Source organism: Manihot esculenta, chromosome 15 (assembly GCF_001659605.2).
Source record: "Manihot esculenta cultivar AM560-2 chromosome 15, M.esculenta_v8, whole genome shotgun sequence".
Taxonomy (NCBI): domain Eukaryota; kingdom Viridiplantae; phylum Streptophyta; class Magnoliopsida; order Malpighiales; family Euphorbiaceae; genus Manihot; species Manihot esculenta.
The window spans coordinates 12,902,188-12,928,097 of record NC_035175.2 but is presented as its reverse complement, the minus strand read 5'-3'; the positions used below and the strand labels follow the sequence as shown (position 1 = coordinate 12,928,097).

At 31.2% G+C, this 25,910-nt stretch overlaps 4 protein-coding genes across 8 annotated transcripts; all 4 read right to left on the bottom strand.

Annotated features, from left to right (window-relative positions):
* Window positions 1-1,528: 1,528 nt before the first annotated feature.
* Window positions 1,529-4,796, bottom strand: LOC110601338 (glyceraldehyde-3-phosphate dehydrogenase 2, cytosolic). Of its 4 annotated transcripts, none has more exons than XM_021738435.2 (11): window positions 4,066-4,796; window positions 3,878-3,978; window positions 3,666-3,781; window positions 3,471-3,570; window positions 3,256-3,402; window positions 3,116-3,176; window positions 2,937-3,034; window positions 2,515-2,657; window positions 2,202-2,285; window positions 1,909-1,998; window positions 1,529-1,808 (listed from the first exon to the last, which is right to left on the bottom strand). In XM_021738435.2, the coding sequence occupies exons 1-11, from the start codon at window positions 4,091-4,093 to the stop codon at window positions 1,763-1,765; spliced, it is 1,014 nt and encodes a 337-aa protein (XP_021594127.1). In that variant the 5' UTR covers window positions 4,094-4,796; the 3' UTR covers window positions 1,529-1,762. The 4 variants fall into 4 exon arrangements, 2 of the variants coding, with proteins under 2 accessions (XP_021594127.1, XP_043807384.1); XR_006348820.1 differs by having other exon boundaries at window positions 1,790-1,808; window positions 2,084-2,285; XR_006348819.1 differs by having other exon boundaries at window positions 1,529-1,998; window positions 2,084-2,285.
* A 144-nt stretch (window positions 4,797-4,940) lies between these two features.
* LOC110602126 (cytosolic Fe-S cluster assembly factor NBP35) lies at window positions 4,941-7,821 on the bottom strand. 2 transcript variants are annotated; one of them, XM_021739555.2, is made up of 3 exons: window positions 7,273-7,821; window positions 7,054-7,155; window positions 4,941-6,226 (listed from the first exon to the last, which is right to left on the bottom strand). In XM_021739555.2, the coding sequence occupies exons 1-3, from the start codon at window positions 7,307-7,309 to the stop codon at window positions 5,319-5,321; spliced, it is 1,047 nt and encodes a 348-aa protein (XP_021595247.1). In that variant the 5' UTR covers window positions 7,310-7,821; the 3' UTR covers window positions 4,941-5,318. The 2 variants fall into 2 exon arrangements, with proteins under 2 accessions (XP_021595247.1, XP_043807383.1); XM_043951448.1 differs by lacking the exons at window positions 7,054-7,155; window positions 7,273-7,821 and adding an exon at window positions 6,961-6,982.
* Window positions 7,822-8,219: 398 nt separating this feature from the next.
* On the bottom strand, window positions 8,220-14,810 carry LOC110602125 (glucose-6-phosphate 1-dehydrogenase 6, cytoplasmic). Its single transcript, XM_021739554.2, has 16 exons — window positions 14,605-14,810; window positions 14,140-14,355; window positions 13,821-13,906; window positions 13,377-13,437; window positions 13,096-13,282; window positions 11,969-12,126; window positions 11,803-11,871; window positions 11,473-11,531; window positions 11,153-11,189; window positions 10,749-10,820; window positions 10,325-10,472; window positions 10,054-10,149; window positions 9,670-9,740; window positions 8,924-9,039; window positions 8,683-8,728; window positions 8,220-8,585 (listed from the first exon to the last, which is right to left on the bottom strand). The coding sequence occupies exons 2-16, from the start codon at window positions 14,311-14,313 to the stop codon at window positions 8,418-8,420; spliced, it is 1,548 nt and encodes a 515-aa protein (XP_021595246.1). The 5' UTR covers window positions 14,314-14,355; window positions 14,605-14,810; the 3' UTR covers window positions 8,220-8,417.
* A 5,269-nt stretch (window positions 14,811-20,079) lies between these two features.
* LOC110602024 (plant UBX domain-containing protein 1) lies at window positions 20,080-25,165 on the bottom strand. The gene is made up of 8 exons (XM_021739453.2): window positions 25,145-25,165; window positions 24,635-24,844; window positions 23,148-23,244; window positions 22,943-23,011; window positions 22,274-22,341; window positions 21,993-22,122; window positions 21,763-21,867; window positions 20,080-20,466 (listed from the first exon to the last, which is right to left on the bottom strand). Exons 1-8 carry the CDS (start codon window positions 25,163-25,165, stop codon window positions 20,264-20,266), a joined length of 903 nt encoding a protein of 300 aa, XP_021595145.1. The 3' UTR covers window positions 20,080-20,263.
* Between the last annotated feature and the right edge of the window lie 745 nt (window positions 25,166-25,910).

The following is a 25,910-nucleotide window of genomic DNA, read 5'->3' as shown; positions in this document are numbered from 1 at the left end:
TAAAAATATGAACTACTCTATTATAAATTTTTAAACACCAAATTAAATCACTAAAATATATAAATATTTATTTTTCTAATGTCATTATAAACGAGCAGTATTTAGTTCATACTGAAAAAATTGATAGAATTAAATTAATTTAAAAATTTAGTTTGATTTTTTATTTATTTCGATTCAATTAAATTTTTATTTTTAAAAATTTTAATTATTTCGATTCGATTTAATTTTAATTAAAAAAATTTTAAAAATTAAATCGAACCGATTAGTGATAATAGAATATTATTTTTAATAATATAAATAAATTAGATCATAATTAATATTTAAAAAATTTAATTAAATTTTAAAATATTAAAAATAAAATAATAAATAATAAATCTATTAAAAAATTCAATCGATCAAATCGAATTAAATTAAATTAAATCAAATTGATTTAATTCAAATTAATTTTCTATTTAAAATCAATTCAATTTTTATAAATATTAATTTTTTAATTTTTTAATTTATTCTATTCAATTTAATTTTAAATAAACTCACTTTTTTAATAACATCACTTAAGTTTAGCAATATCACTTAATTTTAATTTTTTTTAAACTCAATTTGATTATTATTAAAGCAACATAATTGGATATTGTAGATTCTCAAGTCAATCTAAATTAATTTTCTTAATTGTTTTTTTAATATTGTCACTTAACTTCTTATTTTTTTTCTCAACTTTTATTTTTTTTTAAATACTCAACTTTTATTTGAGTAATATAAAATTTTTTTTATATGTAATTATATATTTATAGGTTATAACAAATTAAAATTATTTCTCACTACTTATGTCTCTCCTAATTTCTTCTCATATAATAAAGTTTAATGAATTTCAAATATTTACAGCCACAACGATATACATATTTACACAAATAATATCAGATAAATACTCACTTAACAATTTTTTTTTTGAAAATTATAAATATTTACGTAATTATATAATGTAAATAAAATTTTAATTTCAGCATTAATTAAAAGCCATTATTAATAAAATTGAAATTTTGCTATTAATTTATTAACTTTAATTATTAAATGTTTAAATACAGATATTAACTTTTGTTTCTCTTTTTGAAAAGTTTAACTTAATACTTAAAAATTCAAAAATAGATCTCAGGATTTATTGAAAATATTAAAATAAAAATAAAAAAAATTATATATTTCTGAAATTTTTAGGGTATTGCATATTGTATTTATCATAAATATCTTCTTACTAGTATAAATATCTTAAATTTATTAAATTTTAATTAAAGAAAATGAAATTAGAAGAGAATATTAATTATTTGACCAATAAAATATTTTTTTAACTAAATTTTTTGAATATCTTAAATGTCATAAAATATTAAAAATATTTTCTTTGAAAATTTTTTTTTTATTTTTTAAATGGAACCTAAGTCTCTTAATAGTTTTGAGGCATTGTGTTAACCAAAAAGCTTGTCTACATCATCATGCACTTTGCCGTGTGAGACCAAGACATAATGATATAATAGATTCTATATGAAAATTAAATGAAACCCATTTATTTATGTCTTAAATCCACCAAACCAGGTTTAGGCAACGATTGCCTTGTGTTAACTTCCCAATACAAAGTACAAATGCGGCAAAATTCATATCAAAACCACATGATGCATAAAATGTTCTTCAAAGCTTAATTATTCCTAAAATAACTCTTCTGGAAAACTGCATCCTAAGCCGGAAAGGAGGAAGTCCCGCTTCATGCTATTAGAGCTGCTTACTGGGTGGAGGCTATGTGGCGGATCAAGTCGATCACTCTTGAGCTGGCAGCCAACAGCGAATGTTCATTCAAAATGAAGCAACAAATCTTTCATTGAGAAACATCTTCAAAGTACTTTGGAATGCAAATTGCAAATTAATTACCTGTAACCCCATTCGTTGTCATACCAAGAGACAAGTTTCACAAAGTTATCATTCAATGCAATTCCAGCCTTGGCGTCAAAAATGCTTGACCTGCGGAATGGAGCCATAGAAATTGTCAGCAGAAGCAATGAGAAAATGAAAGCCAAATGAGGATGAAAAGAGTATTGAATCTAACTTCACATAATGGAGAAACATATTGGCGAGAGAGATCTCAAGCTATGCATTCATTGGGAAATCAGTTTTTGTACCCCAAAAGGAAACCATCTCATACATGTCAAGACAACACTTCTCACCTGCAGTCACCCACAAAGTCACTTGAGACAACATCATCTTCAGTGTAACCAAGGATTCCTTTCAGATTTCCCTCAGATTCTGCCCTGTATAATAAGAAGATGAAAGCCTAAGGAACTTCCACACCATCTACAACGTGTGTGAACCAATTATAAGATAAAACATAGCAAGCCTAAAAATTTTTGTTCAAGTTTAATCATGATGTAACTGGTGTTTTAGTGCTAGTAGAAAAATTAAAAGGAATCATCAAATTTTAATAAAAGCGTATAGGATGGACCAGCAGCTGAAAGATGGAGAAAGGCTCTTCATCCTTACTTGATAGCTGCTTTTATCTCTTCATAAGTTGCCTTCTTTTCAAGTCTTACAGTGAGGTCAACCACCGAGACATCAACAGTGGGAACACGGAAAGCCATTCCAGTCAATTTTCCATTCAGTGCAGGCAGAACCTTCCCTACAGCCTAAAGAATTAGGAAAAGAACAATAAGAAAAATGTCAAAAATTGTAAAAACAATGCTAAACAACAGAGAAATTAATGTGTATGTTAGTTCCCCAAGTATTAGTGAAAACACAAGTCTAGGTTGGTCACTTCAGTGACAAGATAAGAAGTGAAAATGAAGACATACGCTTCATTTCTACTGTACTAGACACCAGGACTAACAAATCATCCAGAAGATTAATTGATGACAGCAAGTTAGAAGACCCCGCAGGTTTATTAATTGATGCTGGTTAATTAGTACCTTAGCAGCTCCAGTACTGCTAGGAATGATATTGAAGGAAGCAGCTCTACCACCTCTCCAATCCTTCATTGATGGTCCGTCAACAGTCTTTTGTGTGGCTGGTAACATTTAAAAAAAAAATTGCAATTCAATCAAACATGAAACACCGACTGCAGCTTTATTAAATATAACAAACCCACCGGTAATGGAGTGGACAGTGGTCATAAGACCCTCAACAATACCAAATTTGTCATTAATAACCTGCAAAGATAATAGTAAAAATGATTAACTCGATTTCTCTATTATGAAACAACTGCTCACAAGAGAGAGAGAGGGGTACCTTAGCCAAAGGAGCAAGACAATTGGTAGTGCAGCTAGCATTGGAGACAATGTTAAGGTCAGGCTTGTAGTCCTTCTCATTAACACCCACAACAAACATTGGAGCATCCTTGCTAGGCGCAGAAATAATTACTTTCTTTGCACCCCCCTAAGACCCAATAATACAAGCCATTGTAAGATGACGATATACATAACCAATCATACATACAAACACACCTTCAAGTGAGCAGCTGCTTTGTCCATGTCAGTGAAAACTCCGGTGGACTCAACCACGTATTCAGCACCAGTCTGTCCCCACGGAATTTCCTCTGGGTTTCTGATCACAAGTGAACCAATACATTTTAAATCATAATTGATTAATAATTAAGAAACGAAGAAAAACTTATCATCCCTCAAGGCTCCAACCATTACCGGACGCCAAAAACAGTGACAGCCTTGTCACCAAAAAGAAGAGTCTTCTCATCTTTAACTTTAATATCACGGTGCTTCCACTGTCCGTGAACGGTGTCGTATTTGAACATGTAAGTCTGCGGTTCAAAATATCGGAGGAGGACAATTGAGATTAAAATTTAGAGCCATACATGCAAATAGATTGGAACAGGATTATAAAAACTAATAAGTACCATGTAATCGGTGGTGATGAAAGGATCGTTAACAGCGACGAGCTCAACGTCGTCTCTCTGCAATGCGACTCTAGCAACCAGACGACCGATCCTTCCAAATCCTAATAGAAGAAAATAAAATGAATACTTGCAACCATAGATTGAAAATTAACGTGATTGAGGAATGAGAAGGAAATTGAATCGCATACCATTGATACCGATCTTAACCTTGGCCATTGTTTGTAGCAGATGAAGCGAAAATGGAAGAGAGAGATCTCGATCTAAAGAAAGAGTAATTGAAGGGCAGAGCAATGTAGAAGAGAGTGAAGTTACGAGAGGAACTGAGGAAGTGGCGTTATGAGCTAAGAAGTGTGGGAAGCATGCAATTCTAAGGTCGTGACCGTTGTTATCGACAAAAGCGGTGGGGTGACAATAGATGATCCTTTCTTCATTTTACGGAAGAATCGGTAAAAGTAGGATTCTCATATCTATGAAAATGCGCAGAGGTAACCATGTAAACTCTGATGTTAGTAGCTCTACGTACGCCTGTACAATCGGCGATTTTCAATGGTCAAATATTATACCTGATCTTAGGCTGTTATCTAAAAAATCCATCAAAATATGCAGCGAGAATATAGTTTTACCCATAGTTATATTTATTTATTATTGAGTACATCCATTTGGATGTAAATAAAATATATTTCATGGTTTAAAAAAAAGTGTTTTATATGTAAAATCATAAATAAGAACATAATATATGTTTAAATTCAAAAAATATAGATATATAGATAAAAATTAATTTTATAAACCTAGCTAGTCCAGCTTGATTTAGTAACTAAATATGTAACTGTTTGACAGATTTAAATTTTAAGTCTCCTAACTCCCTACTGAAATAATTAATTTTATTATATAAAAATGAATTTTAAAAGAAAACCTATATCAATATATTTATGTAAAATCACCCCATCGCAATATAATTTCACAAGGTCTCGTAGACTGAGTTCTGTAGTGGTGGTTTCCTGTCATTTCTAGTGAACGGGCATAATAGGTCTACGATTGTGGGAAAATTATTACTCTCAACCAATAATAATCAAACACTTTAATAATTTTATTAAAAAAAATAAAACTTATAAGATTTAATACAACTTCTAACAAGTTACAAATTCTTTAATATTTTAATAGACAAACAGACGATAACAATCGTCTAATGAGGAAGTGAAAGTTCGATAAAGCACCAACGAAGCCCAAGTGACTAAAAAGGTAGACCTTAACATACTGACCTGATGCATACAAAAGCAAAGGTGATTAACTTGTGTAACTCGGAAAATCAATGAAAAAGAAAAAGGTGGAGAAGACTCCATTTAGCAAAGAAAAAATATTAAGTTATAAGAAAAGAGGAAAACCAAGCGAGGTGTAGAAAATTATTTGTCATCTTATACTAATCTGCTGTAGTCTGCATTTTCTAATTCCACTTTTTTGCCGCCAGCAAGTTCTCAATAATGTTCTTCAGTGCAGGAGCGCTTGTTCCACACTTCTGATCGGCGAAACAGGACCTCCCTTCTTCAGCTGCCTTACACAGATGTGGATCCAATGGTACCTTCCCAAGAAAAGGCACCCCCATCTCTCTGCACATATGTGTTGCACCACCGCCACTGCTATCAAATACTTCACTATAAGCAATCAAACCAAGCATCTCTGGAGCTTTCTCTCTCATACATTCCAAAACCTTTTCTGTGATGTCTTGTTGTTCAGCAGCTTCGGTCAACTTCATAAACCTAAAATCCGTCAATGGTTGACACAAGCCACTCATGTTCTCAACAACCCCAAGGACCTCCACTCCAACTTTCTTACAGAAACTCACTTCTTTACGCACATCAATTAGAGAGACCTGTTGTGGAGTAGTGACAATAATTGCACCATCTATTCCAGTGGCCTGTAGAAATTGGACAATTGAGATATGCTCATCTGAGGTCCCAGGTGGGGCATCAACCACCAGAAAATCAAGCTCTCCCCAGTACACATCCTTTAGAAATTGCTTGATGAGACCATTCTTGCGGGGCCCCCTCCAAATAACAGCTTCATCAGGGTTTGGAAGCATGAAACCAATTGACATGACCCCAAGGTTTGACTCAACATATACAGGAGACCAGCCAAGGTTGCTCTGGTGAATGTCTTGACCTTCTAGGCCAAGCATCTTAGGAATGCTTGGTCCACAAATGTCAATGTCCAAAAGACCAACCTGGAAGTCCATAGCTGCTAGTGCAAATGAGAGTTGGGCAGAAAATGTACTCTTGCCAACTCCACCTTTCCCTGATAAAATCAATAGCTTATGTTTTACAGTAGCCATCCGCTCTGCAATTGCAACCAAGTCTGCAGAAACCAATGAACAGAAGACTAAGCAAACACATTTGAGTTAAGACATAATGTTGTCATCAAAGCAAGCAAATAGCGGAATAAGTCTAATCTATATGAGATGCAGGTTTGCAAGTTCAGAAGTTTTTTCCATTTTCAAATGAAAGAATTTGCAGAACAAAGCTTAACCCATTAAATAAATTATTAACTCAAAAGGAAAGTGGCCTCTAATTTGGGACGAATGAAAAAGGAGAAGAAGCATATCTTTGAGGATGGGGGGAGCGAGTATTATAATGCAATAAATAAAGCAGTACTTTTTTCAGATAATCAGGTATTTCATAATTCATATGGACAGTACCAACTACCATCATCCAATTTTGAACTTTCCCTATACCAATCAAAACGCCATTTATGTTTTATGCACTTAGACAGCCAAAAGGGTGGCTAACTTAGAAACTATACTTACTAAAAGGCGTAATAGCAAGTGTAAAATAGGATTCTTATACATGAGAAGGCAACTACATTTACATACATGAGCTCAATGATAACTAGTAAAAAAAATGAGACACACAGCCATCAATTACCTGTTAAGAGATGAAACAATCATGAACAAGTAATCAAAATCAGGACAATAACATATCTTTTCTAATAATACGAGCTGCTGAAGAAAATAAAGTGGCAATTTCATCCCCAAACCAAAACTAAGGCAACAAAGTAATTGGAAGGAAAAAAAAAAAGAAGGAAAATTCTACCTTATTGAGTATAGCAAGCATAACAAACTAGAAGAACTAAAATTCTGCCAAATTAAAATACGTAGATATAAGGATAAGGAGTGTTAGAGAGACCAGGGTCGGGGCCTTTAGGGGCTGAGGCACAAGCTTCTTGGTTAGGGCATCCTTGGCAATCATCTGATTTTCCAGCTGATTCCGATTGAGGACCAGGGCAATCTGTAATAGACAAGTTACAACAAGAGGAGGGGGAAATCAGGAAATGAAATTAACTTCAGGAGGAAAAAAAAGAATTAAGAGATATAGAGTGGAAGGAAAAAAACAAAAGACACATACTTTCGTTGGCGTTTTCAGGAATTTCACCGTTCTCCATGGACGCTACTTCTCTTGCTGCTATATAGGGATGGTACCAGGTAAGGACCGGACGCCGCGAGGAGCAGCAACGGACGGCAAATCGACTGGACCAGAGGAAGCGGCGGAGGAGAGCGAAGAAGCAACCAGGACCAGCGGACGCAGCAACGACGTTGACAGCGTGATGAACAGAGGGACGATCGGCGGAAGGCGAGCGGCTGTACCAGAGTAGAGGCCGAAGTGGGGAGGGGAGGGCAACCGTGTTGAGACTTGAGAGTTAAGAGAGAAATCTTAGGGTTGGGGATTTAAGGGTTTTTGTATAATTTGGAAACTTAGGTTTATTATCTTTTAATTAAGATTTTTTATAGTTTATTTTATTTAAAATATTTTATACTATATAGATAAAAGATAAGAGAGTAAAACATGGAAGAAAAGAGCTGATTCGAAGAATTGAATGTCTTCTCGTTGAATCCTGCTAAAGGTTGAGCGGAGGCGTGCGGCGCAGGCATGCAGCTAGACAGAAGAATGCAGAGAATTGCTGAACTGCTCAGAGCATGCGGCCGGTGGCCGGCTTTAGATGTGAGAAGCTAGGCGGTGCAACTGAGGGCATGCGGCGCGGCGTGTGGGCTGGAGAGTGGTCTAGTGAAGAGCTGCAGAACTGCTCTTCAAAGGCACAATCGGGATGCACTTGGCAACCGTAGTAGGGCTTCAAGCTTTTTCAACTAGTTGGATTCTTAGATCAAAACTACATCGTTTTTACTCACTAAATAATTATTTTTATTTAGTCAAAAAATGGTTATTCTTATTCTCATTCGTTTTTCATCAACGGAGGGTGAGCATTCTAGGCAAACTGGAGTATCTTGTACTGGTATAAGAACAGAATTCATTCCTTTGTAGCAGAAATGGGGAGGATTTTGACCCTACAATGGATATTAGGATAACTCTTCAACTCCACATTTATTACACAGATCTATCATGCTGGATCCTTATTACACACACCACAGCAGGTTTTGTATTCTGGGTGGCAATTGATCAAGCTTACATTAAAAATTCTCTCAGCAAACTATAAACAAAAGGCAGTAGTAAGTCACTCGTAGACTGGTTGGATAACCATGCTGAGCTGTGCATTTCTATAGTGTGGGAGGAATCCAGATATATCCATGTGTTTGAACATAACCAGCTTTTGACAGAAGTTCATCTGCTTCTGCAGGACCTCGGCTGCCTGGTTCATATGGGATTGGCTTCATTTCACCATTGTCAATCCTATGCAGAAGGGGGGTGAAAATCTCCCATGCCGCCTGATGATTGAAATGGTGTAGCCGTCAAATTTTTGAACTTATCATTTCAGTTAAAAAAAAAAAAAAAAGTGTATGTGCATGGTTGAAGTAACTTTACCTTCAACTCGTCTCTGCGAACAAAATGCTGCTGATCGCCTCTGATTCTGTAAAATCAAATCCCAATCTCATCATCAGCTTACTTTATATTTTGCACAACAAATACGAAACTTTGTGTTTTAGCATATATATAGCCTTCTAAGTTCACCGGTCACAAAAGCATCTTATAGCCACACGATAAAAGCAGTAGTGGTTATTGCAGCATAAATACCAGCCAGCATAAATTAGGATAGGAATCATACGTATCAAGAATTAGACGTTCGTAAGCCTCTGGAATGGTAACACCTTGATATCGTTGCCTGTAGGACAAGTCCAGTTCACTTTGAGCAGTTGACATCTCCAGTCCAGGTTGCTTGACCTGCTCAAGTGACAACAATACAGAGAACGGGTACAAAGATTGCTCAAATTTCTGTAGCTATTACCTTCATAGCATAAAATTCTACTTGACCTAATTTATCATTTAGGATGGAACACTTTGGTAATTGTCTTGAAGGAATACAATACATGATGTTGTATATCAAGAACACATGATGGATTATTTCATTTTTATTCCCCATATTTGGAATAAATAATTTGCCAAGAAAAAATCAATTGAATCCTTACATAATCATGCATGATTCTATTTCTTTTACAATGGCAATTTTTTAATTCTAAACATGAAAATTAACAAAAAGAAAAGATCAATCACATTGAATTTTAGAAATTTCTTCATTGCAAACAGGGGGATAATGTAAGTAGTAACTAGTAATCGACAACATTAAAAAATAGGCATAGCAAGATGATGAATGCAAGTGAGACCCAGTTGTGGCAGCGTCGTACTTGGGATTCTATTTTTAGATCACAGCTTAAATTTTAGGAACACATAGGAGACAAGTTTCTAGAAACATGCTCAGCTACAGTTTTCCAGCAGACAAAACGTGCACACAGTTCTGGATTCACAAATATTAGTAATAATAATAATTGCATAAAATACCAGTATCGTACACACCGTAAGTTTCATGTATATAGCTTCTGAGGGTTGCAGACGTATTACAAACTCATTTCTTCCTTGCTTTTTACCTAAATCATAAGACACAGTCACACAAGTCAAGCAACAAAGAGAAAAGGAATATGCCTAAGCCAACAAAGTTTATGAGCAAAATAAAGAATGCCACAGCAGCCAGCAGCAATAATTGCTCATACAGGTAAAAAAGTTTGAGATGAAAACTAATTGCAAAGCATCCACACATTTAGTACTATTCTGCTTATTATGAGACAGCAATGTTCTAAATTCAGATTATATAGTTACTTCCTAATCCCAAATTCAACATAACCGCAGAACAAGTGCAATGGAAACAAGAAAATGCAGGATTTTGAAGTTCCAGTGTCTTACACTTGAATATATCACCAGGAACATCCTTAAATTGAACACGTATTTCTGCCTTTCTTGAGTTTAGTGCTTTCCCTGCCTTCATTATAAAAGGAACGCCTGAAACAACAAACATACAGTTAGCAGCTACCACAAATCAAAATAAGGATTTTGCTTTGATGAATCTCATATGCAACATGTACGTAAAGTTCAAATGGCGGATTCAGAAATCAAGTCCACAAGTCAGAATGAATTTCATAACTCATACATTAAAGGATGATAAGGGAAATATTACCTTCCCATCTTTCGTTATGTATGCGCAAAATAACAGTAGCAAAAGTTGGGGTGTTTGAATTGTCAGGAACTGTTGGATCATCCCTATAGCCTTCATATTGTCCAAGAACAACCTCTTCATCTTTGATTGGAAGTACCGACTGAAGAACCTGCATTTCAACCAATAATAAGAATTGGCATGAAAATGATATATTTTGAACCTTCAGCACGCACAAAAAGGAAGATGGAGTATATTCACTAGAATGGGAAAATCCACAGAGTTAGGTACACTAAGTTCTTGTAATCCCTTGTTGTCCAACCCCTTGGTTCAGGATCAACTTGTACTGAAGGGGATCTCAGGCCATATTCTTGGGAAATGAGAAAAAAGAAAGTACAAGGTTGCTGATGTTTTACATTAGCACTTAGTAGAAAGCAAGAATACAAACCTTCACTTTCTCATCTCGAATGTGCTCAGGTTTTAGAGAGACAGGTTTCTCCATGGCAACTAGGCAAAGAACCTGAAGTTCATATAGAAAAGCAAGAAATCTATTAGGCAAAAATAGAATGTCTCCTTTTCATTCTCTTCTTTTTTTCTTGCATGATTACTGTTGGAGAAACAAAATATATATATATGTATGTAATATTGGGAAATTGCCCAACAGAACAAATGGTCTCAAGTTTTTAGTTACCTACCCTAGAAAATCCAAGTACAAATTTGAGTTATTTTATATAACACAAAACTTAAGATTTTCCAATATCCAAATGCTCCAATAAGAATGGTTTCTCCTATATGCAGGATGATTCAGACTTCAAATACTACATTATTAAGTTATATTTCAGTTCAATATACCTGCAATAAGTGGTTTTGAATAATATCACGAATAATTCTGCAGGGGACAAAGAAAAGGATAATCATGTCAACTTCTTAACTTTGTAAATGTACAACAGTCGAAAAGGTCAACAACATAAATCATTTTTCACAAGTTAATTTGATTTTCCCCACATTTACCGTGAATATATGGAGTTAAGTTGCATATATATATATATATATATATATATAATGCAAATCAAAATTACATGTATGGTAAATGGAGGAGAAACTCCACTATCCTTTTGCTAAGAGATCATGCTCTATAGACTATTTGGGAAATAACCATTTATTGAGCATACCCATATTCATCAAAATATCCACCACGTCCTTCAGTTCCAAAATCTTCCCGGAACACAATCTGCCAAATGGGCAATACAAGGAGATACAGATTAAAATTTTTAAATATGTTAGAGCTAGGAAATAAGACGCATCTACACTTGACAACAAGACCATCAATTGTGTACTAAATTAATCATTGATAAATGTAAATTCATAATTATGGATCATGATACAATTTGTAAAACTATCAACATTAGGATGGGTATAAATTTTTCTTTGATGCTCACAATCTACTTGAACTGCCTTTGGGAGCAAGTTAAAAATAAATGGACTAGAACAAAGATTCACACCTGTACATTATCAATGTTGTCACGATTCCAAAGGGGTAGAAAGAAGCGATTTGCGAAACGAAGTACCAACTACAAAATTCAAGAAACAAAGAGATAAAATTAAGCAGAGTTACCAAACCAGGGTGAACCATGATAAAACACCTATTTATACATATCTCATTCTTACCAAGTTCTGCACCAATTCTTTTCCCAAATAGTGATCAATTCGGTAAATTTGAGGTTCCTCAAATAACTCTCCGATCTTAGCACTAAGTTGTTCTGAAGATTCCAAATCCTTGCCAAAAGGCTTTTCGACAACAATCCGAGTCCATCCGCCAAGATCAGCTGAAAAGTAACACAACATGAAAGGCATTCCCAAAAATCAAGAGTAGATGTTCTGTACTATAGTTTAAGGGACATAAGCTGCCAGCATATTATTAGAGTGATTATGAGCCCAATTGTTTAACCATAGCCTTAGCTCAGAGGAGCCTAAATTGTCATTGACTATGCTATGTAGATTGATGGAAGACCAAAAGAAGAATTGACATATGGACATAAAGAGATAAATACAGAGTCGCATTATTACATCTGTCAATACCCAGTCAATTATAGGTCATCTAACAATTACCACCTCAGTCATATATATTTAAATATCAAGTGAAAGTAATTTCCTGAAAGTTGTTCACATTATACTTAGAAGAAACCTAGAAAGTTTTGCAACAATTACAACAAAATATCCTTGTCAAGCCAGTAAATGAACAAACAAAATTTTCTAATCCAAGCAGATGAAGAAATATCTCCTCAGAAAAAATTAAAAGCATTTTCAATATTTGGGTCAAAAAATTGGTCAACGGAATCTTAGGGAAATAATTAAGCCCTTCTAAAGGAAAATGACTCCCATTTTAAAACAGGAAGTCATTTGCTGAATTATACAAATTCATAAAAAGAAAAGGAATTTAGAAGAGAATCACATAAGCATAAGCCCATTTATCTATTAATTACAACCTATCATCTCCAGCCATCACCATCTCTCTTTGAATGGCAGAAAAAACAAAATTTATCATTATTTATTTTTTTGGTAAAAATTTGTCTCGTCTTCAACTATAAATAGAATAAGTGAAGTACTCGTAAGTCAAGAGACTTCAGAGTCTTATTTACTGACAGAAAATTAATGTTCCCTATCCCCCATTACCCAAAAGCCAATAAATAAATTCCAATTGCTTAAACCTAAGGATATAAATATTGTGTTAGAAAATATTTTTCACGGATAGGTTACTTTCTGTGATACGGATGGATTAAATCAGCAAAACTTACATCTATTCATGCAACACTTTTTTATCATCTTGCAGACAATTGGATATATTGATGGTGGAAGTGCAAAATAAAATAGTCTCCGAGATGATCCTTCTGCACTCTTTTTGGCTAATTCATGCTCTGAAATTTCCTTATCCAACAGCTGAAAGCCCTCTTCAGTATCATAAGAACCACTAACATATTTGATCTGCAAGATCACAAAAGCAACAGCCCATTACTCTTATAGGCAAGCAGATGGGAAAAGACAACAGAATAACAATGTAGAAAAAGGCTGAACGAACCAACTGTAAGAAGTTTGATACATCTTCTGAGTGCCCAGGTGAGGCATCTTTGCCAAGATATCTGCAAGTATTGTTTCAATCCAAATTAAATCCTATCATTTAAAATATTCATTTATCTTTCAAAATTGACATTTCAAAACACAATTGAAGAGGTGATAAAATAATGTGTTACACCGAAATATATAAGGTAAGGTATAAAAAAAAAATGATCATATAAAACTGAAAATTAAGAAACAATAATGTCATAATGAAACAAATAAGCGAAACAGCTGTCAACAAGTAGTGCTCTATTCTTCCCATTACCCCAATTCCCCACTATTCCAAGTGTGAAAGACAAAAATCAATGACAAACTTCTTGTTTCTTGCCCATGATGTATGGTACCCGGAAGATTGTTAGAACACACATTCTCACTCGTGAACAAATAAACTGGCAAGAAATCTCACCCACGAATACGGTTTCTGAGCTCATCGTCTGAAATCTTAGTCCTTGCATACCCAAAAATGTGAACTTCATCTGATTGCAGAAAACCCTGCAAATACCCCAGCAAACAGATGATCAAACTTTGGCTAATCGCCAGTAAAAAAGAAGAAATCGAAAATGCCCACCATGTAGAAAGTCTTCAATATCAATTAGCAAGATAATTATTAGATAATAGCAGATCAATTTAACAACAGCATTTCAGTTCCAAAACCAAAAAACAGAACACTCCACTATAAAACTCCCAGGTTCCCCCGACAAAATAGGAAAGAATTATCGCTATACCTGGCGGTAAAGATTAAAGAGAGCAGGGAAAGTCTTCTTCTTGGCAAGATCACCAGAGGCACCAAGCACGATAATGGAGAGGCACCCGGTTTCAAGCACACTCTCATATTCTTTAGAAAATGAATCACTTCTAAAAGTAGATCTCTTCTCCATTAACCACTTACCCGAATCCATATTCTACCTCGTTAGAGAGTGTTTGAATCAAGATTTAGCTTCCTGAAATATGTAAGCAAAGAAGTGGGTTAGAAGTCAGCAAAGATAGTGTATCACAGGAAGAGGTAGACGAAATCACCACTGATTAGGCAAATCATAATAGGCAAGCAAAAACAGAATTCATAAGCGTTTTAAGAAAAATCCCATGAAACAAACAGATCCAAACAGGAATCAGAAAACATTCAAAAACCCAAAATCCAAAAAGGAAAATCATGGGAAAGAAAGAAAAAAGAATCAAACCCAGTAACATACCAAACCAGAAAGCTTGAAATCTCAGCCCAGCAAGGTCCACACGGAGCTGGAGACTGAGAGAGAGAAAGGGGTCAAATGCAGAGGAAAAAAAGATGCTTGAATTCACTGTTTCGAAAAGTTGTTAATAATTTGGTCTAGTTTTTGTAGTGGTTGTATTCCCCCACCAAACTCTTCTTGTTTGGTATTAAGAGTATCACTACCAATAATTTACCATCACCAGCCGCCCAGGCCAACGGGAACTGTACTTCACGCAAACTCCCTGTATTTCCTATTTATTTCAACTTGTGCCCAGCTCTGCTGTAAGAGATTTCAATTGCATCCCATGATTGATGGAATATGTTTATCCATTTATCTTAAAATTTTAATAAATTTTAATATATTAGTGTATCTCTAATTATATGAATAACTATATATAATATGTTTTAATTAATAGTATTAATATATTAATATTGTAAGTAGCATTATTTTTATTAGTAATTTGATATGAAAATTTAAAAATTATTTTATAAAAAATATTTTAATTTTAGATATAAAATAAAATTTATTGCCAAAATTACCTTTAATTTTTTTTTAAACTAAGTATATCGAGTTTCAACAATAAATATGAAATAACTTTTAAAATTAAAAAAAAATCGTAGTGCGAATTTGATTTAGTGGAGCTAGTCGGCTTTGGATTGGGAAAAAAAGTCCGCATAAATAATCAAATTAGCAACTGAAATAACATAAGTATTGGGGTCTGAAATGTAAAATGATAAGTGATGGAGTACGAAAGTGAAAAATATGAGAGCAAAATGAGGAGGCAGGAGGAATTCGACGGTAGTTGGGCGTTCCCACCAATTCAGACGAACAGCAAATAAATATTCAATCAGGTGCTTTAAGGATCACAATAAGAAGATAGTGCCCGCTATCTTATTTCACGTATAAACCAAATGGACGGTCTAGATTGTATTGACCCGAAACGAAGAAGACCGATGTTGACCAACAGACCGCATCTTTTAAGATTCGAAAGGGCCCCATCTACATTGAATGTCAATAAAACAATTCTCAGAAGAAAATACTAAAAAAATATTTTAAGTTACAAAGAGTTAATTAAAATTCTGAAATTATTTTCATAATTTTCAAAGTTTTATTCAAATTTTAATGAGAGTTAATTAATAAAAAAATAAAAATTTGTTTTACCTTGTTATAATTAATCAGATTTAATTAATACAAAACATTTAAAAATTATTTTACATCAATAATTACTTTTAATATCTCACAGTCCTATCAACACGAATACGAAAATAAAATTAAATAATTACCTGACAAAAATGAATACAATAATATATTATAATATATTCATACATATAGACTTATATGATAGAAATAGATTCTATTATAATAGAGTGGCGAATATATGTCATTAAAAAATAAAAAAATAAAAGAGGATATGTGATCTCTCGTGCTAAACTTATACATATATTCATAAACTCTATTTTTTCTGAAATCTCATAATATTGAATTAAAAAGTAAATTACTTTTCTCATGTTAATTTACGTTTTAAAAAGGAGTTATCCTATCTAAACACACCTTCATAAACTCTATTTTTTAAAAAAATTTTAAAATATCAAAATAAAAAGTAAATTACTTTTCTCGTGTTAGTTTATGTTTTAGAAAGTTTTTTTTTTTTAATGAAAGTAATCGATTTAAACCACACGAAGCAATTTAACTAAGTTAAGTCTTGAATTTTTAAAAATTCAGAAGAAAAATTTGAACTTTTCAATAAAATAAAAATAACTTTTACATTTTAAAAAGTTTTAAATTTTTTAATTGAGTTATCCTATCTAAATATTTAGGTATAAGTAAAGGAAATATTCTAAAAAAGGAGTTTAAGTAGAAATTAATTAAGTTGTTAATCCAAAACAAAGCGGTAGTTGAATACATTTTTGAACCATAATTCCATAATTGTTGATAGGTGAAGGTTTAAGTTTCCCCATGTGATATGCCCAACATCAACCCATTATTTATTTAAATATTAATCTAGATTCCATGTGTAAGGCAGGTGTGTAAAATAAATTCAATAAAATTAATGTAACTAAAAATAATAAATTTTATATTATTTTTTATAATAAACTATGCTCGTTATTAATTATTTTTATAATTAAATTAAATTTAGCCACATTTAATTTATTTCAAAAGTTAACTCAAAAAAATAATATTTTATTTCAAATTACATAATACTCTATTAAATAATTTAATTTTTTATTGTAAATATTTTATTTTAATTATGAAATAAGGAATATATGAAATATTAAAAAGAATAATGTAATATTCCAAACAGTGTTGAGAGTAGGTGAATGAAAAAATCTCACATGAAATGAAAGTTGAAGAACCAATGGTGGGTTGGTGGGTCCATGAGCAATGGAAGAGGAAGCAAGAGAAGTGAAGATGTGAAATAGATTTTTGTAGATTTTGGAAAGGTTTGATTTTAGGGATCAATTTTCAAAGTCAGAAACTTTGGAGATCCAAATTTCCTTTTCAAATGAGAATTTGTCGTATTATGATGAACTACCACACTGGAATATGCTATTTAAAAGCATCATTTTCTTCTTTATTTTTCTTCTTTCGATCTTATTTTTAATATTTTAAAATTTAATTAAAATGTTTTAATTTTAATTTCTTAAAATAATATGAACAGAAAAAATAACAAATTTTAAATTGAAACATATTTTTCATAAAATAATTGCTTTAAAAAAATAATATATTTTTTTCATAATATATTTTTATTAACAATAGTGTTTATACAATAATTTTTCAAAAGAATTATAAAAATATTATAATTAAGCCGGTGAAAAAATTTCTAAATAATTTTTTCTAATTTAATCAACTAAGATTAATATTGTAAATTATTGTAAAAAAATAGTAGCGATTATTACTAAAAATTAAATTATCATTATCCTATAATAATTTTTTTAAATTAAAATTATTATATAATAATTTAATTTTATCAAAATCAAATTTATTTTAATAATATTATTTTAATTTTTTATAACTTTTTATTAATGTACATAACCGAAATTCAAATATTCATTTATAATAAATATTAAATTGTCACTTTAAAATTTAAATATAATTATTAATAGTTAAAGCAACAACCTATTATCTAATAAATTTATACTGTCAAATTATTTAATTTTTTTTGTAATTATTTAATCTTTAGTTTAAAATTTAAATATTTATTAATAATTAAAAAATCAACTATTTAATAATTTATATTATCAAAATTGTTGTTTACATTCTTTTTTTTTAGAATTATTTAATATTTAAATATGTTATTTAATAATCTTATCTTAAAATTTTATATTTTCGTATTTATATATATCTAAAATTGAAAATTTTAAATTTCAAATTAATTTAAATAATAAAATCATTATACATTTTAAATTTTAAATTCAATTATAAATCTAGGGGTATATTTGAAAATTCCTAAAATTTTCCTTTCCATTTTTTTAATATATAATATACAAATATAGATAATAATTGTCATTATTTTATAATGACGTGGGATCAATTATATAAAATAATTGAATATAAATATGTATATGGGTAACAAATTTCTAATTAATCTAAATATTTTTTAAAAGTAAAATTATTAATTGTAGTAATAAAATTTCATTAAATAAAGAGGAATATCATTCCAAATAGAGACGATTATACCTGATAGATTTTTTAACCAGATTCTCTAGTCAAAATATAAGCAGTTAGAGTAGTATTACGATAAATTATCTAAAGTCTAACAAATATTTAGAATCATTCAAAATTAAATCTCTGTATAAGATAATTTGACAAAAATACTTTTCAAATGCATGTTTAAACTTCTTTATAAGATAATTTGTCAACGATACTCCTCCTTTTTTCTTATTTTTCGAGTATAAATCGTTAAAGTCTTCCGAACAAAACTACGGAAGAGCGTTTCTACGAGATAAATCTCGAATAAGGTTTCAAGACTGATGTCGTCGTTGTGATTTCGAAAACCCATAATAATTGGTAAATCTCCATTGAATATTACCTTTCGAAATAACCGAATCAATAAAATTTGAAGAAAAGTCAACCACAAAAATAAACCCATAACTCTTTCACATTAACAAAAGGTCTCCTCCCAATATAAAAAATTACGAAAAAATTCCAAGGAGAATTAAGAACTATTGTTTCTATAAAAATAAAATATCCGGCTTGTAACTAGAAACCAAATCTTTTAATGCAATAATTATCTGAGAATTGCCGCCATAAATCTGCCAAAAAGTCTGCATATTTTGAAAATTGATTGGATTGTATGTGAGAAATATTCCCACCATACAGAAATTATAAGTCACGATCGGAATATCTGGAGCTTTAAATAGGGATAATAATATATTTTTCTTTATCGATAGTCAATTGACGCAAATTATTTTTCATAAATAAGGAGAAAAAAGAAGTTAAGTTTAAATAAGAGAAAAATGCATCGAGCCACAAAGTAACCACGGAGTAAAATTAATTCCATGTAATTAATCTAAATGTTATCGACTTTTAAAATATTAATCGAATTAAATTAAAATTAAAAAATTAAATTAAATAAATATCTAATCAATTATATAAATAAAAATATAATATTTTTACTGAAAAATAATAAATTAAATTATTTTAAAATAATAATTATAAAATTAATAAAATTACAAAAAAATAATATACACAATACTTTATTAATAAAATTATAATCAAATATATTAATTTAAAAAATTTTAATTATTTCGATAGTAAAATTTAAATTCTTAAAAATTGTATAATTGAATTGAATGGAAGTAAATATATATTCAAATTTTTATAAAAAAATATATATAATAATGAAAATATCCATTTTTAAAAAAAATTAATTTAAAGTAAAAGTATCATCAAATAAAAAATAAATTTAAAACGTTTTTCATATATTTGTATGAAATTATAAATCTATAGAAATAAAAATGTTTAATATTATATCTTAAAGACACTTTAATTATTATCTTTATTATCACTTTTTTTATATTCAATAAAACAAAATTGAAAATATCATCAAATAAAAATAAATTAAAAGGATTTTTAAATATTTAATTTTTATTTTATTATATAGATATGATATTTGAACTATACTATAAACAAAAAATAAAAAAATATCTTATAATTCTTTTATTTTTATAGTTTTTTTATTAGTTATATAAAAAATATATAACTATTTTTCATAATTTAAATTTTCATTATATTTTTATAACTTTTGTTATTTATCTAATATGTAGAGTATGTACATTTTAATGATACTTTAAAAAAAATTTTAAAGAAATTTTTAGATTAAAGTTTGATGTTTTGTTGATGATAATGAAGAGAAAATTTAGATATCTTTTGGTTTTGTTTTAAGGAAATGAGTTTTAAATATTATAATTTCATAAGAAAATACCTTTCAGTGTAAGCATGTTGGGACCCTACTTAGTATCAATCAAACAAATACAAAGTTACCAATAGAGGCAAGCTACAATTAATATTCACATGATACAAAAGAGTTAGGGGTATGAAAAAGTGAATTCCTTGAGCCTTCTTTTACAACTTCCTACCAAATTCAGCTTACAGTGGCTTCCACATGTCCTACGATTGGTAAATGGAAGCATTGTCAATATCACATTTTCAGCCACTTTGGTTTGATGGGTTTTTTCCCAGCAGACTTGGACTCTTGAGGTACAGGAGGAGCCGCCACTGCTACTGGTTCTGGTTCAGCAGCCTCAACAGGCTCTCTTGGTTCTGAAATCAGTTCCAAACCTTTCAAAGACATTATCTCTTCTCCTAGGAAGGGACCAGAACTCAGAGCTGCAGAATCATCTCCTGAACATCGCAATGAGAATTAAATATCAATTATGCCATATTTTTTTATTTAGCAACCAACAAATTGTGCATATTGACATAGAATCCTCTGAAATTCCCTTCAATATGACATGTTCAAAGGAAGAAGAGGTCAGTAAAGCAGCAGTAATACATTATATTCAAGTGGCATACAACAACAGAAGACAAATGCAAAATGTCAAATGCGCAAAACTCTTGTTTCTGAAAAAAATTTACAGCAATCGAGGTCATGAGGAACAGAAACAAGCTTGTAATGTCCATAATGTAACACTAGCAGCCCATTAGTGCATAATTATTATTATTATTTTGAAAATTTTACAGAGCTCATGCAATGATAGATATTTGAAGATATAAGTGAAAATTAGATACACAACTAAAGAATAAGCATAAATACATCTAATAGAAGTATTAATCCATCATTCATAAACATTAATTGCATTAATCAACTTAAAGCTAATGCTTAAAAAAAAGAGCATCCAACATAATTTTCTTCAACAAATAATCAAAACAAAACAAAAGTAAAAATAAAGAACTCAATTTTTGCAAGAAATAGATATCTAGAACTGGAAAGACCGATGATGATCTTAGCTCAACTGCTCAAGAGAGAACTGAAAGGTTTGTAGAATGGCTACTACATAATATAATGGCCTTTATTTAAAAATATGGTTCAATTGGGTTTTCTCATAATTTCGCCCTAGATTTAGTACAAATCTAAACAGATTTATCAAACCTGAAATATATGTCCAGAAACAGTTGATAAATAGCCTTTTTCACTCACATAGTAAATTAGCTGTTATTATAAATGCATTATTCCCAGGTCATACCAACAAGAAGCTAAATGCACTATAACTAAAGGTCAAAAGACCCTTCAATATTAAGTACCAAAACCCATGATGAAAATTTTGCAATACTCAACCAAATCACCATAATAGGACAAAGGGAAAAAGCTCAATATTCAGTATCAATGAATACAAGGATTAGATTAAAAAGAAAATGTCAACACAACTGAAAATTTTCTTTGGCATTGTTGTTGAAACTACTATTAAAAAATAAAATCCTTAAATGTTTTAGTTAGAGGGCATTTAAAATTGGTTTAAATTTTGACTCATGTTTTAATCATAAGAAAGCAAGTAAAAAATTTTTCTAAAAAATATAGTCCTTTTCCAAGAAGAGCTTTTTGGCCTCCCAACCTCAGCCCGAAGTGGGGCCTTGGAAGTAGACATAAGAATTCAAGCCAGTATATTTTAGCAATTTGACGCATCCAAGGTGTGAACTAACCTTGTGGTAGATCATATGAAAAATACACAATTGCACCAGGAATAAAGCCAGCCGAGTAAAAATCTTGTGACAAGTCCTTTATTTTCTTCTTGGGAGGAGTTGTAACTGTAATATGAGCATATGCAAGGGTTAACTGCTTCAGTTCAAGGCTTTAAGCCCTTGCTTCAGTAAAAAATAAGTAAATAAAGTACTTGTGAAAATAAAATAAAATTTGGCCTTCTCTTGCATACATAAATGGAATGGTAGTTCTGGTCGTGCAATCACTTTTACGAGAAGATCAAATAAGCTCTGAATCTTTTCTGACGGAAGAAAAGCCACCTCCAATGTATGATTATCAGGAAAGCGAACCCTAATCACAGCCTGAATACAGGAACATATAAACAGGTCAAGCCCTAACCAAACTAGCATAACCTGTGGAATGTTTATCAAACCCTATTATGATTAGAAAAGAGTTTAGCACTCAGGAATAGAAATTAAAAAAAAAAAAATCACAAAAAGATCCAGTGAGAACCTTTGTTACTCTTGAACGGCGAGCTGCTTCTTCTGCGTCTCGAATTTTTTTTGTCTTCAAATATTTATCTATATATTATTTCATGAACATATTAGCAAACACACAGATATGGACAAGAATGGTTCCCCATTCCTCAATGATATAGATAGCATATGATAAATTGGACTCCACTTCACTAATGCCAAAAATTTATAAAGTATGTGATCATCATATATACTCTCTTCTCTATCCCATAACTTTTGTTCACTTTACCTTTTCACACATATTAAGAAAGACAACTTTTTTTTATTAACTTTCCAAAAATACCCATCTTAAAGACATTAACTTTTATTAGACACTAAGAAATATTTTAAATATTCACTTAGAAAAATAACATTTAATGAGAGGATGTTTTGGAAATGGGATAAAATTAAATAGAATTATAATAGTTAATTTATATGTTACTATAATGTAAAAAAGAAAAGTAGACAACAATTTTGGGACAACCAAAAAAGAAAAGATAGACAAAAATTATGGGACGGAGGGGGTATTATTGAGCAAAAGCACAAATGGAAACATGTTTATCAATGAGAATATGGACAAATCATTTTGTAACTGCAAAGAAAGAGCCAGATAGGATAAGACATTTTATTTCTCTCACTTATATAATATGTCTGTCTTAGGTGTTACCTTCCTTTCTTGTAGCCAATATTCTATGATAATCCTCTGCAGTGAACTCATAGAAATCATCTGACTCCTCTGCCCATAAGAAAAAGAAAAAGGAAAAATGGAAAGAAAAAAGCTCAGTAAGGGACTTTAAATCAATAATGTTCCACATTAGTCTGTAATCATGTTCTAGCCTTGATAAGGGCATAAAAGGTTGAGTCTATCATACCACCTTCAGAAACTTGATTTGTTGATGAAGCAAACCCTGATGTTTCAAAAACCCGGACATCTCGCCCAACCTTTTCTTTGACATCTGCAAGCTTGGCCTGATATGATGAAAAAGTGTCACAACCATGACAGAAAATATCAGAAAAGCAGGGTCTAAGCTACATTAAATCCAGTGACTACCAAATCCATGTCCCAGCTATTAATACTAATCAGTGAAGTACAAGTCACACTTGTTCCAGGACAAATTAAATTGAAACGTCATTTTAGAAAATAAAAATGATGTAAATTTCAACTGAAACACATACACATGTAATAGATTAAGATATGAAATGAGTATAGAGCATGAAGGCGAGCTATATTGATATTTTTCTGCAAAGCGTCAATGCATGTTTCAGTTGCTTCCATTCGAGCTAAAATCTGAAGAAGCAAAAGAAAGAATAAGCACTAGGTACATATCAACTTTGCAATATCCAGCCAACTTATATTGAAATAAATTTACTAATGAAATAACATGCTACCATATTACACTAGAAACATTTCATAATAAATTCTCTTTTCCGAATTGTTGCGAACAAAAACAAAAGAAAGCATAAGTTATTTGGGAATAAATCTCATAACCCCTTCTTCAAAGCTGCTACTTCTATTTTCTCCAAGAAATCACAAAGCTTTTGAACAGATAAGTGACTTTTGGATTAGAAGGCAGTTGCCAATTACTTCAAATGTTGACAGAATTCATTGCAGTGCATAAGGATAATTCCACAGTTTAATGGCAACTATATCCACAATAAAGCTACAAGCAGAAAACCAAAACGCCATAAGATAATGAAGAATTTGAGAGAAACCAAACTCAAAATCTGGATGGCCCCAACTTAAAAAATGTTATGATAGAACACCATAAGATAATGAAGAATTTGAAAGAATCAAAACTCAAAATCTTGAAGGCCGCAACCTTAAAAATGTTCTGATAAATTACGGAAAGTAAAAAATAAATCTGTTGCAGCAGTATAAGCTCCAAGATCAAAAAACGTTACTTAGTGACCACTTAAAGCATTATAACTACCAACTTCACTAAGAAACCAGAGGAAATCTACAACACAACTCTACATCATAGGATCTTGCTAAAGGCAGTAATCGTGATTTCAGTTTACAACAATGTGAACTTAAGCTTCATCTGCAATAGCCCAATTAGACTCTTCCACTAAATTCCCTGCTTCTTTCAATAAATTATGATCCAAGATATGACCAGCTCACTAATTCTTTCAAACTCTCTCATATAATAACGGTTCAAAATTATAAAAGAATTAAAAAGAATCAAGAAAAGGAAACACATCCAGAGCAAGAATCGAGTAATCGACCAAGCCACTAATCATCAACCGCCTAAACAAAAAAACCTAATTTAAAGAAAGCCCAGATCGACCCATATATCAAAAACATATATTTTCATACAAAGATGATGAATTAAAAGCTTTAAAAAAAAAAAATAAAGACCTTAGCTGCTTCGGCTTCCATGATATCAATGGTGGTGAGTCTCCTTCTCTTCAGAGGCAGAGGTGCAGAACCATCACCAAATATCAGGGAATTAAAGATACCCAAAACACAAACAGCGAGAGCAAGAGCGCGTGTATATATATATACTGGTGCGTACAGTGTAAATGTTCTCTTTCCTTTGCGTGGTTTCACAGATATTCCATTTTCCCCCTCTTACATGGGGTGTTTGGGAGTTAAAATTTTTGTTTTTTTTCAAAGCACATGGGTTGAAAAAGGCCGTTTGGAAAAACTATTTATTTTAATTTTTTTATAACTAAATTATATCAAAAATATTTTTAAATTCTTTTTTAATATTTTATAAATAGTATTTTAAAGAAGATATTTTTTTATCTAAATAAATATATTGTATATAAAAAGAAGCTAAAGACTTGCAATAGTTCACTATAAAAGAACCCCCAAAAGCAAGAATAAAACGAAAGCTTACATCCTAAGAAATTTGTCTTAAAGTACGAGCGGACACATTTGCCTCATGTCTTACAAAGTTGAATTTGATATAAAACAATTGATTAATTAACAAAATAATATCATCTACAACATCCTTAATACATAGTAAAATATTTTTTAAACGACCCTCGGTACAAAAATTAATATTAGTAGAACAATCTCCTTCGATAATAACTTGATACTATTCTTTGTTCCTTACAAATGAAATAGTTTTCCTGTAAGTTAGACTCTTCATGATGAGAGGATCCAATATTTCTTTTCACAATCCACGAAATTAAGCCATAACATAATTTCTATGATTTCTAACTATAATTGCTCTTGAATCATGTTTGCTTATAAAGTTCACACCGACATTAAAATTAACCTTACTGTAGTGAGTCTCAAGTGCTTGCCAAATCGAAAAACGCAAAAAACTTGTAACAGTCACGATCTTTTCTGAATTTGAAAAGTCATCATTGCTCAAAACAAAATGATTATTTGCTAAATTAAACTACTCTTATAAGTTGATGGCAGTTGTCCTCTCCATTAAAACGATCTATCAAAGGATAAAAGTTATTACCTAAGACATTGTACTATGTTAAGCAGTAAGAATCAACAATCTAGCATTTTTTGGCAAGAAAAAGAGATGATCTCAAATGTAAAGGAGAGTGTATCCAAATGGCAATCACATGTTGATATTCAAAGAAAATATGAAAAAAAATTATTCTCACCATCGCAAAATTTACATTGGGTGGAATGAATTTGTAAATACTTATGAATGTTCACATGACAA